The following is a 10,760-nucleotide window of genomic DNA, read 5'->3' on the forward strand; positions in this document are numbered from 1 at the left end:
GAAAAATGACTTCGTATTTTTGTCAAATTACCCCCTTATTTTGTGTCACTATGTGGAAGGATAATTTATGTCAAATTTTGGCACAATATATTTATATTTAAGTGTGGCGCAAGCGCATCCAAATTTCGCAATATTGTCAAAATTCGAACTCAAACAATAATAAAATTACTTTCTTTTTTTCAGAAATATAAAAAATATAAACTATGCAATAACAAAAATATACATGAAAAATCAAACACAGAAAAACACGAAAACTAAACAAATACTGAGAAAATATGAAAGGGAAATCAAATACGGAAAGCATATAGTAACGCACTCATTTAGGTCTGAAATTAATTTATCAGTCTACTTTTTGTAATCTTGATACTTTTTTCGATGGTCCTGAACCACTTTAAGACATTGTTTATGTTCTTCGTCTTTAGTAATAGTTTTATCAAACTCTTGGATAAGAAGCCTCGCAGGTAGTTATTTTTAAGTTCCCAATGCTCAGGATCAACTTGCAAGAACTCCCTGTCAATACATAATGGGCTGAAAACCTGTTTTTAAATCACAAAACTGGACAATGTCTTAATCATCAATTCGTCGATATCTTCCTTTAGCAATCTTGCGCGCTTTCGTGATTCAGGCTTTTTGAGACTACGGTATAAATACATAGGCTGAATAAACTTAGAGCGAATTTTTAAGGGATGTTAGAAGATAGGGCAAAAAGAAAGAATTAAAGGAATAAATGGTCGCAAACGCAATGCTGACTTGCTAAATGCACACAAAGCCTGAAACTCAGATGCAAAACAGGTCACAAATTTGTTACACAAAAGCGATTTTACACAACATTTTAGTTTTTAAGAAAGGTTGAGTGCAGTTATTAAAAGTTACAGCCTGTAGTAGCTCTAATACACGCTTCGCAATAAAGGCACAGCAACGGATGAAAGTTTCAAACTGGTTCGTTCATGCGACAGCGTTTTATAACTCCATATACAGCCTGAGTAAAAACTTTAAGGCCAGTATAATTTTCTTTGAAAAACGGAAAATGAAATTAAAGGGATTTTAATATTATTGGAATATTAATTATCAATGTTCATTGGAAAGAAATAACGCAACAGACAGTATTTGTAAAGCATGCAATAACCAGAAAAGCAGTGGTTTATTCAAAGTTAGCATTTCAGCTTGAGTAAAAACTTTAAGGCCACTAGTATTTTTAAAAAACTTCAAGTACTTATACTGTAATAAATGTCACCTCAGTTACTAAGATAGTGGAAACCCTTCAACTTTCAGTTTTGTGATTAATTTCTTCAAAGTTTTTATCCTACTTGTGACGATACCGTAAGGTAAAAAGTTAACTGTTCAAGAAAGAGGGCAGATTGAAGCTTTTTCCTCAACTAGGATAAGTAAGCGTACTATTGCGAAGAAATAGGAAGATCGAAGACTAAAGTCAACATTTTTGTTTGATTTAAACACAATTAGGGTAAAAATAAAACCCGGGAAAACTTAAAGCATTGTCCTCGCATCATGGAAGAAGAGTTTGGAAATTATTACATTACTTGAAAAGTACTTAACCAGGAAACTTATTCAGATGATAGGTTTAAATGTTTGTCAAAAACGATATATAACACAATTAGAAGGTGTGGAAATTTTATTAATGCTGCAAAATTGCGTAAACCTCATTTATTGAAAATGCACAATATAGAGCGTTTCAACTTTAGCTAGGAAATCATAACCTGGGATAACCAATGAATACAAATATTTTTTTCTAACGAAAAGTGGAGTTTGGATGGACCAAACGGACGGAGGTACTGTTGGCATGATTTACGAAAAGAAAAAGAAATATTCTACAAGCGCCAATTAGATGGAGGCTATGTCAGAACTTGAGAGTGCTTTGCTTACAATGGTGTGGGCTCAGTTGCGTTTGCATCAGGTAAAATGAACTCACAAGCATATCAAAATGTTCTCCCAAGTCATCTTTTACCAAATGCTGAATTTATTGCTGGAGAAAATTGAAAATATCAGCAAAACAATGCATCTACCCATCCGAGTAACAGTTCAAAAAACAGGCTCCAACTAAACAATGTTGAAACTTTGAAATGACCAACTAAGGCTCCAGATCTTAACCCAATAGAGAACTTATTGGGCGACTTAGCAAGAAGAGTTTGTGCTAAAAAGAGACACTTTACTTCATCAATAGAGCTGAACTCTACCATCGAAGATGAATTAAGAAATACATCCCGAATTTTGTCAAAAACTAGTTTGATTCATGAAAACAAGAATACTTGAAGTAATTTGAAGAAATGGCTCCCACACAACCTTACAAATATTTGAATTTTTGTCCTCATATGCTTTTTTATATGTTGGCCTTAAAGATTTTACTCAGATTCAGATATTGATCTGTAATATTCTCTAAAAATGAAACAATTACAATTAAACTTTTTTGTCTTTTTTACTTGTATTTGAGGTTAATAATTATATCACTCACATCTCTTTGTGATCCTAAGATAAAGGTGTGTCCAATTTTTCAAAAAAGTGCACCGGACTTAAAGTTTTTTACTCAGACTGTATATTTTACAACTCCAGGCCATAACTTTTAAGAACAGATTTAAAACTTTCTGAAAAAATAAAATGTTGTGTAAAATCGATTAAGTGTAAGAAAGTTATCACCTGTTTTGCATCTATCAATTTCCAGCTTTGTGTGCATGTAACGCTAAACATTGCATTTGCGACCATGCGTTCCCGTACAATTCCTCCTTCTTATCCTAACCTTCAACACCCCTTAAAAATTTTCCCAAGAGCTTTAGATACATATATTATTTAAAAGGTTTTATATGTTTTACTTTTGAAAGTATCTTTACATGTGACTTAGTGTGTAAAAACTTCATTCCGATTCAGTTCCGATAACGACGATTGTTACTTTCTCAAAATTAACAATAATTTGCTTGCAGTGATTATCTCTCAAAACAAAAGGACTTAAGTGATTTCTTTTACATGGAAAAAGCATAACATATGAAAAAAAGAACTTACTTTTATCAATAACTGGACAAAGCTCTTCATCGGAACCATCTAAGCAGTCCTTTTTACCATCACATTTTGACCGATTTAAAATGCATTCCAGATTTTTACATCTAAAACCATTGCAGCGAGTTTCATTATCTGAAACATTTGCATTTATATTGCTCGAGAAATAATAAAACAAAGAGATAACGAAACAAAGTGGGGGAATGTGGGGCAAAGCGAAATGGTGAAATATTTACTTGTCTTTTAGCGCCTCATACCTAGAAATATTTCATTTAAGCTATTAGTAACATCTGAAGTCTATTCCAGTAAAGAAAAAATAACCTCTGAAAACCACATCTTATAACAATATAAGCAATTTTCAAAAATGGATACTCAAACTGTAATATTTTGTTAGAAGTCAAACATTTTAATACTACCAAATTATAAAGTCTAAATATTAATTGGGACCTTCTAATATTCGGTGCAGTAATTATTTAGTGTAAATGTATAGATAATAACATGAATAGTGACGTACGAAGCGTTAGTATTAAAACTAGATTACTCCATTATTTTGAATTTTACAGAAGAGACTAAAAATATTTCACCCCTTGCCCACTACATTTTTTATGAAAACCATTTTTTTTGGAGGGGGGGGGGGGCAAAAGACATTCGATATACGACTTTCAAAAACGTTCCTAAATAACACGACGACCCTTACCGCGCCGTGCCATTACTACTACTGTAAATGGTCGATACCACTTCTACCAGTGTATCCCCACTAGAGCTCACACAGTGCCCTGTCCAAACATGTGAGGTTAGTATGCAGTACCCTGTATGACTCAAATGTGTGAAGACATTTTGCGAAGCACTCGACTTCATTCGTGTAAAAAACTTGATTTTAAGCTTTATATTTAAATATAACAACTTTTTTCTTATGGTTAAATGTGAAGAATTGCTATAAAATGCAGATAGATTGAATTGGGATAAAAGCTATTATCGTGCAAATGTTGAGGCCGAAAATTTGCAGGCGTAATTTCGGCGTAAAAGGTGCCGTAACTTGCAATGATTCATAATGCGATAGTTTTGTATTATGAAAAACTTGGTGCTTGTTCCTCTGTAAATGAAAACTACAGAAGATGGATTTAATACCAACATTTTACTTATGTTTAGATTGTTACTTATATTTGCATTATTAAAGATGTTGAAGTATTTTGCATGCATTTTTTAAAGCAATTAGTATGCTGAAGGACTTGACGGTTACGGGTTTTTTATTTAATTAGGCATTGCAAACATTTCACATTTTTTTCATCAATGGAAAGACAAGGGGGAAAAAACGTGAATATTTTCACATCATTCCACGTTTTCTTCTTTTCAACAGGGCCGTCCCAAAGGGGGGGGGGGGAGCGGGGCAATCGCCCCGGGCGCCACGAAATGATGGGGTGCCGCAAGGTGTCCCTCGTTTTGACGGAACACGACGGCATTCACACGAAAACTATATTTTCACGAGGGGCGCCCCTCATCGTATAAAATGCCCCGATTGCATAACATTAAGGGAGTCTTGCGGCGGTTTCAGTGTTAGTTTTAAATGTTTGTTTTTATCTAGTGGGATAACATATTACTAGATAAACATTTAGATTTTCAACATTTCCATTTTTCGAAAAGTTTTTGGGGCATTAATGTTTTACAAATATTCGAATCAGATTCATTGCTTGCGTTTTAATTTGTATTATGCATAGTCCTCTGATTGTTCTGTTCATTAATATGTAACAAAAATAAGTATATATTAGGCATTGATGTTATAACTAACTTGGTTTTTCTGTGTGTATGGGGGGGGGGGGCAGGAAACTTTCGTCCCGGGTGCCGTCAGCTCTTTGGACGGCCCTGCTTTTCAAAGCATAGATAAATATTTCCAGTTATATTATTTAGACTGCATTGTGATCACAAAACACTTCGATCAATACTTTTTACATTTTTAGCACTTAAAACAGTAAGATTTTGTGCAAAGATTCAAACTGAGAATACACTCTTAACAACCAAAAACAATTTCAAAAACAGTAAATTTTAAGTACTTAAAAGCACTTTTATCCTTATAATACTAATGAGCTTAATAACTTGTCTCGGTATAACTAGAAGCTGTCAACTACATTGTAAGCAAACAATTGTAAAATGGAACTTTTCAATGATTTTTGACGTTTGAGAGCTACCGAGTGCTTTTGAAGATTTCTAAAATTCAGATTTTTAATTTGCATATAATGTTATACAAACAATCGTGAAAATTTCTTCAGGAGGACGTATTACAAACATTACAAACTTAGTTTTGCACATACGTGAAAATTATTTAACACTCTCAGGTTTTAAAAATTCGAAACCATTGTTTCGAGTCTCAAGTAGATTCCTAAAATGTGACAGTATGAATCAATTATTTCAGAAATGGCATAGGTCCAATGGATTTACATAGGACCTATACCCTTTATGAAATAACACATTCAGTTGAGATTAAGGTTTTTCACTCAGAACACCCATTTTTGCACTGTTCTTGATGTAACACGAACTTCTTGAAACTTGAAAATTTATTATGTGTACAGCCGTAAAACTGCTTCTTAACAAATATCTAATATGTATGAGGTAATCGTATACCACAAAAGAATAGACTTTAGTATTCAAACGTTTCGCAATGTTTACATATATGACTTCATGCCTTTCACTTACTGTACTACTTTCGTTGCATTTTTATAAATAATCACAAGAAACTTTCCCTCTTTAGTTGATAAATTTTTTTAAGTTCGCAGGGACTATGTAAGGAGTATGTACACATCGCGTCAAAACTTTCGTTAAGAAAAATATCACTTCTTCAGTCAGGAGTTAGTTTTATTTAAAACAGTTCATCACGTGTTCAAGGGAAAATTAACCTCTTGTGATACATTTTAACGTATATTTGTAAGCAAGTGTTGTTACAAGCATATCCATGCTTACAATAAAACACATTCTGCACGAATTGGGTTTTTGTATGTTTTACAGTGCGTTTTATATGAGAGACATAAGCTATACGAATGAAAGTAGATTCATACGAGCTGGTCCCGAGTAGAATTTAAAATTTCATTCTTATACGATCTAGCTACATAAGAGTGACTTGTGACGTGATGCCAAAACTCCAGTTCAAATATGTGATGAACTCAGTTTACATTACGTGAAAATATAGGAATTTTATCTTATATATCTATATAAAGCATATGATCACTGATCTCACCTAATTCAAATGCTATCTGCTGTTTAATAGAAATACTTTAGTTGGAAATTAATGAAAAAATGTTTCAGTTTAATTATTTTGCATTTCTATAATAAGTGAAAAGCTGTCAAAATTGCTGCATACAATAAAAAATCGATATGATATATTTTAGAATTTCACATTCGACTTTTATAACAGCCCAGTAATACCAGTACGGCACTGAATGTGGTATAAAATAAAGACCTGTTTGCTCAGCTTTTTGTATTCGGGAAGCTTAGGTAAATAGGTTCAAAGGAAAAATAAAAAAAAATCCTTTTCGCATGAGTTAAGAAAATGTTTTGTGCATCTAACACTAGAGAATTTTCGTAGTAACTTTCCACTTAAATCAAGCTAGACAAAACAAATTATATTGCGTTAATATTCTTGCTAGGCAAAGATCACTTATCTTTAATAAACAGTTTTTTTTTTCGCAGCGTTGTTAAACAATAAGGCATTTACAATTGTTTGTAAATACGCGGAACTCCCCAGAATAATTTTCTCTGTAGTGCTTGATCTACACTTAACAATTATTAATTTAAAAAAAAAAACATCACTTATATGATGATCCATTTTATTTTGAATTGTTAAATGTAGCCTAGCCGGCCGTAGAACTGTTTTTCCGAGCTCTACATAATTTCAACAGAAAAAATTTTTGCCATCTACCACTACCTTTTTTTTTTTTAATAACCGGCCCGAAGATGCTCAAAAAAGATGTGATAGGAAGGCAAAGGAAAGCAAAAACTTGGTTGAATATTATCAGCTACGCGCGTTAGATTAAAGCAGCAATGTTTGCTGGTTGGTTTTTCCTACTTTAAATTAACAGTGGTTTGCAGTTTGAGAAATATTCTTCTAAACTACGAACTGATATTGATACTTCACTATTATATCGTTGAAGTGCTAATATAAAGCAGCTATGCAAACTTATTTTGCAAAGTTCTTTTCGATAAGGACGATACTTTTCACATCGAAAATGATGTTTTTTCGTATATTTATGATGGGCCAATGTTGCTACTGGAGAGCGATATTTGCATATTTTTTTAGTCATTTACTGCTTAATATATTCTAACATATTGTATGTTACTCTATGCACAATGATTACACCTCAACAAAAGCCCATTAGTTAGATAGAAATCAGTAATACACATTGATATTTGGTCATTTTTCAAAATTCAATTTGCAAATGAATGCAAAAGTGAATTTTGAAAAATGACTAATGAAATAGGACAAAATACGATTTACCATGAAATCGTAAACAAATAGTAACTATGCTTAAAGCTGAATATGTTTTTAAATACGTTCTTACAAACATGATATTACTACTAATACTACTATGTGTTGTCCCCTGATATACAACACTTTTTTAAAAAATAAAATTATCATTATACAAAAGTAAAATAGGAATATCAATATAGCATAGGAAAATGTAAGCGGAAATTCCACATTGAGTTTTTTTTTCGTATTACTAAAGCAAAATCATGGTAAAAAAAGTACATATTTCGACCTCAAAAATATTTTACGCGCAGCATAAAGTGCATACTAATCACCTTTCAAGTTATGTTTGGATAATGTGTACAGTTTCAAGTTTACAGACTTTGATTGAGGAAATCGTAAACAATTATTGCATATGTTTCACGTTCAAAGCTGTTTTTTAAATACGCTCTGATTAGCGTAATGTTATGTCCAAGTTTCCTAAGAAATTGAATTTAGTTTTATAAAAGTGCAATTACACAAATATAAAATGTAATGAAAAGAGGTAGGAAAACCCCATACCGAAATTTTAGATAAGCTCAATTCTGTCATAATATTATTTCAAAAACACGATTAAAAGATTACATATTATGTCTTTCAAATGCACAGTGATGTAGATTTACAAACATAAACAAAAACTGTTTTGTATTTACGTCATCGGTAATTTGGGTTTTCTGCTCGTAAAAATAAAACTTTACAGTACCACAATCGTATCAAAAGTAGTTATCAAATTAGGGTCTACAATATTAGCTTCATCGAATAGTAATATTTTAGAAAAGGTTATGCATCGATTTTTTTTCAAATACACTTAAATTACGATCATATAACGAATTCATTTACATACTCATTGATACTTCCAAAAGACAGTTGATATGTAATCGAAGTTTAACAATCATCTTGTCAAATACAGGTTTCAACTTCCCTTCCCTATATAATGTATTGTATGCAGCCTTCTTTAAGTTGCGGCCAAAATTATAAGTATATCAAAATCCACTTTTATTATTTAAAAATTTATTTCGAAAACAAATCCCGAAATTGTTAAATAACAATGAGTAAAAGATTTTACATAATAGTACAGTAAGTAAATCATTTACACAGGCACAATGTTTTCTACTAAAGTTATATACATAGTATGTTTTCGACGTATGCTTAATTTAGTAAAATGGCTGTACAAACTTATGTATTTACATTTAAAAACTTGCTGATAACCTACAGAATATTTAGAAAACTTACTTGTCGCTTTAGCTATAGTGAAACATATTAGTAAAATTAAATTTACTGTTATCAATGAAACATCCATTCTATTAGTATTTTCTGAGCATTCTAATGCAAAGAATCCAACTCTCAAGTACAGGGGGGAAAAAGGTTTAACCGTTCATGCTAATGCCGCAGAAAAGTTGAGCTCATTTGCGTAATGTAGATTTTATTTCAAATCAGGTATTTTGCTTAAAAATATATTTTTTTAAGTGCTAGTTTTTTTAGATTGAGAATTAACTTTAAATCTATTCTGCAGGATAATATTTATTTTCGAAATCTGATATTCGTTTTTTAATTATCGTGAAGTGATTAGTAGACAATATACAACTGTATTTCACTTCAATTACTCATGTTTTTCGCAACTATAAATTTATAAAATGGTTGGTTCACAGTTGAGTTTTAGTCAATAGCATTAATTTTCAAAGCTGTATTGCAAGGCGTAATTTGCATGTCAAAGTTCTTTGAATACGTATTTTCATACTGAGAGTCCTGGTTTTTTTTTTTTTTTTTTTTTCGTATTTTTAATTGTGTAACAGTCTGGTGTCTTTTCGACCAATAGGTCGTGCTTGCATATGCTCGGTAGAAGGAGTCATGAGTTCGATTCCCACCGGTGCCTGGGGTGTGGTTTTTAATTATTGTGAAATCCATTTTGTTGTGTCTGTCAATATATATATATGTATTTAACTATCGTTGTTATTGAAATAGAATAGAGGCAAGGTGCATAGTACGCTTTTTTTTATAACTGCGCAAGGAAATGGTAAAAATTGAATTTTTGGCCGTGGTGGCCTGATCCGTAAGGCATTGGACTTGGGGCCGGAGGGTCTGGGGTTCGATCCTGGCTAGTCGAAGATCCATCGTCGTCATTAATGGTGACTGGGCGACGTTAAATATGCTCGTGGTCACAATGTCCTCCGAGTGAAATGATACCTCTGGGGGTGCCAGACCAGAAAGTTATTCGGCTATTCTAAATTCTCGAACTGTCCATAGATGGCACCACCTTTTATTCTCTGTGTTGTCTTCTGAAGGCAAGGCGCCTGGCACGCCGTCCTTCATAGTTTGAGGGCCAGAGATCCTTTTGATAGTTGATAGAAATTGAGTTTGAAGTTACATTTTAATTGCGTATTAAAAAAAAGTTATTAATTATTTCTTGATACAGAACCATGTATAGAGGATTGCGTACAAAATTTTTACCAGGATAGAAATACCTTAACAAAAAATATATTGCTGTTGTCTCACTGTTCTCCCTGTCTCACTGTATCCACTCCTCCCCTACGTTCAGTTTCACCCAAATTAGTTTCTCTAAGTTTATGTCTTCCCCTTGTATAAGTCTTATTTTTGTCGAAATTTTTCAACTCGAGTTCAATTCATGTACGAATAAAAAATGGCAAGATAAATCTTTCGTAAAGGCTTTATGAGGAGGAAATAAGTATTTAGGGATTTTTAATTTACTTATTTATTTATTCATTTATTTTTATTTTATTTTATTTATTTATTTTTTTCTTTTTTGATCTTCTCAAGCTAAATTTTAACATTTCAAGGAGGGTATATGTCTAGTATTTTTCCCAAATAGTAATTATTATTCTATACATTTTTATCTATACATTTCTTATTAGAAAAGTTAAGATATTCAAATATCTCTTCCGTTACAACTAATGCATGGTTTTTGAACTAAAGCTGCATTTCCAAAATTTACGGGTGAAAAACTGAATTTATCAAACCCTTAAGTCGTTTAAAACATTTGTAAATGTTTGTTTACGTTATCATATAATGTTTTTGTTTTTTCTACGGTGTACTTTTTATAATAGTTGTAATCTTCAAATGGATAAATTATTTCATTTACTACATTTAGCAGAAACTGGTTTTATATTACAGGTTAAGAAACATATTTATTAAAAAAAATGTAATTTTCCTAATTTTTTTAAAAATATTTTAAAAACTTATTTTATAACTGAAAAAAAGAAACATGCTCACCTATTTTTCTGACTACATTTTTCAGAACGGCGTTTAT

The 10,760-nt window shown here is 31.9% G+C and overlaps 1 protein-coding gene across 1 annotated transcript in view; it reads right to left on the minus strand.

Moving 5' to 3' along the window:
* Positions 1–8,391, minus strand: part of LOC129230996 (very low-density lipoprotein receptor-like) — a 51,762-nt gene extending 43,371 nt beyond the window's left edge. The window contains exons 1-2 of the mRNA XM_054865240.1: positions 8,340–8,391; positions 3,010–3,138 (exon numbers count right to left, since the gene is read on the minus strand). Of these exons, the coding sequence (XP_054721215.1) occupies positions 3,010–3,138; positions 8,340–8,391 (181 nt within the window). The remainder of the gene's footprint in view (positions 1–3,009; positions 3,139–8,339) is intronic.
* Positions 8,392–10,760: the final 2,369 nt, after the last annotated feature.

This window comes from Uloborus diversus, chromosome 10, assembly GCF_026930045.1.
Source record: "Uloborus diversus isolate 005 chromosome 10, Udiv.v.3.1, whole genome shotgun sequence".
Classification (NCBI taxonomy): domain Eukaryota; kingdom Metazoa; phylum Arthropoda; class Arachnida; order Araneae; family Uloboridae; genus Uloborus; species Uloborus diversus.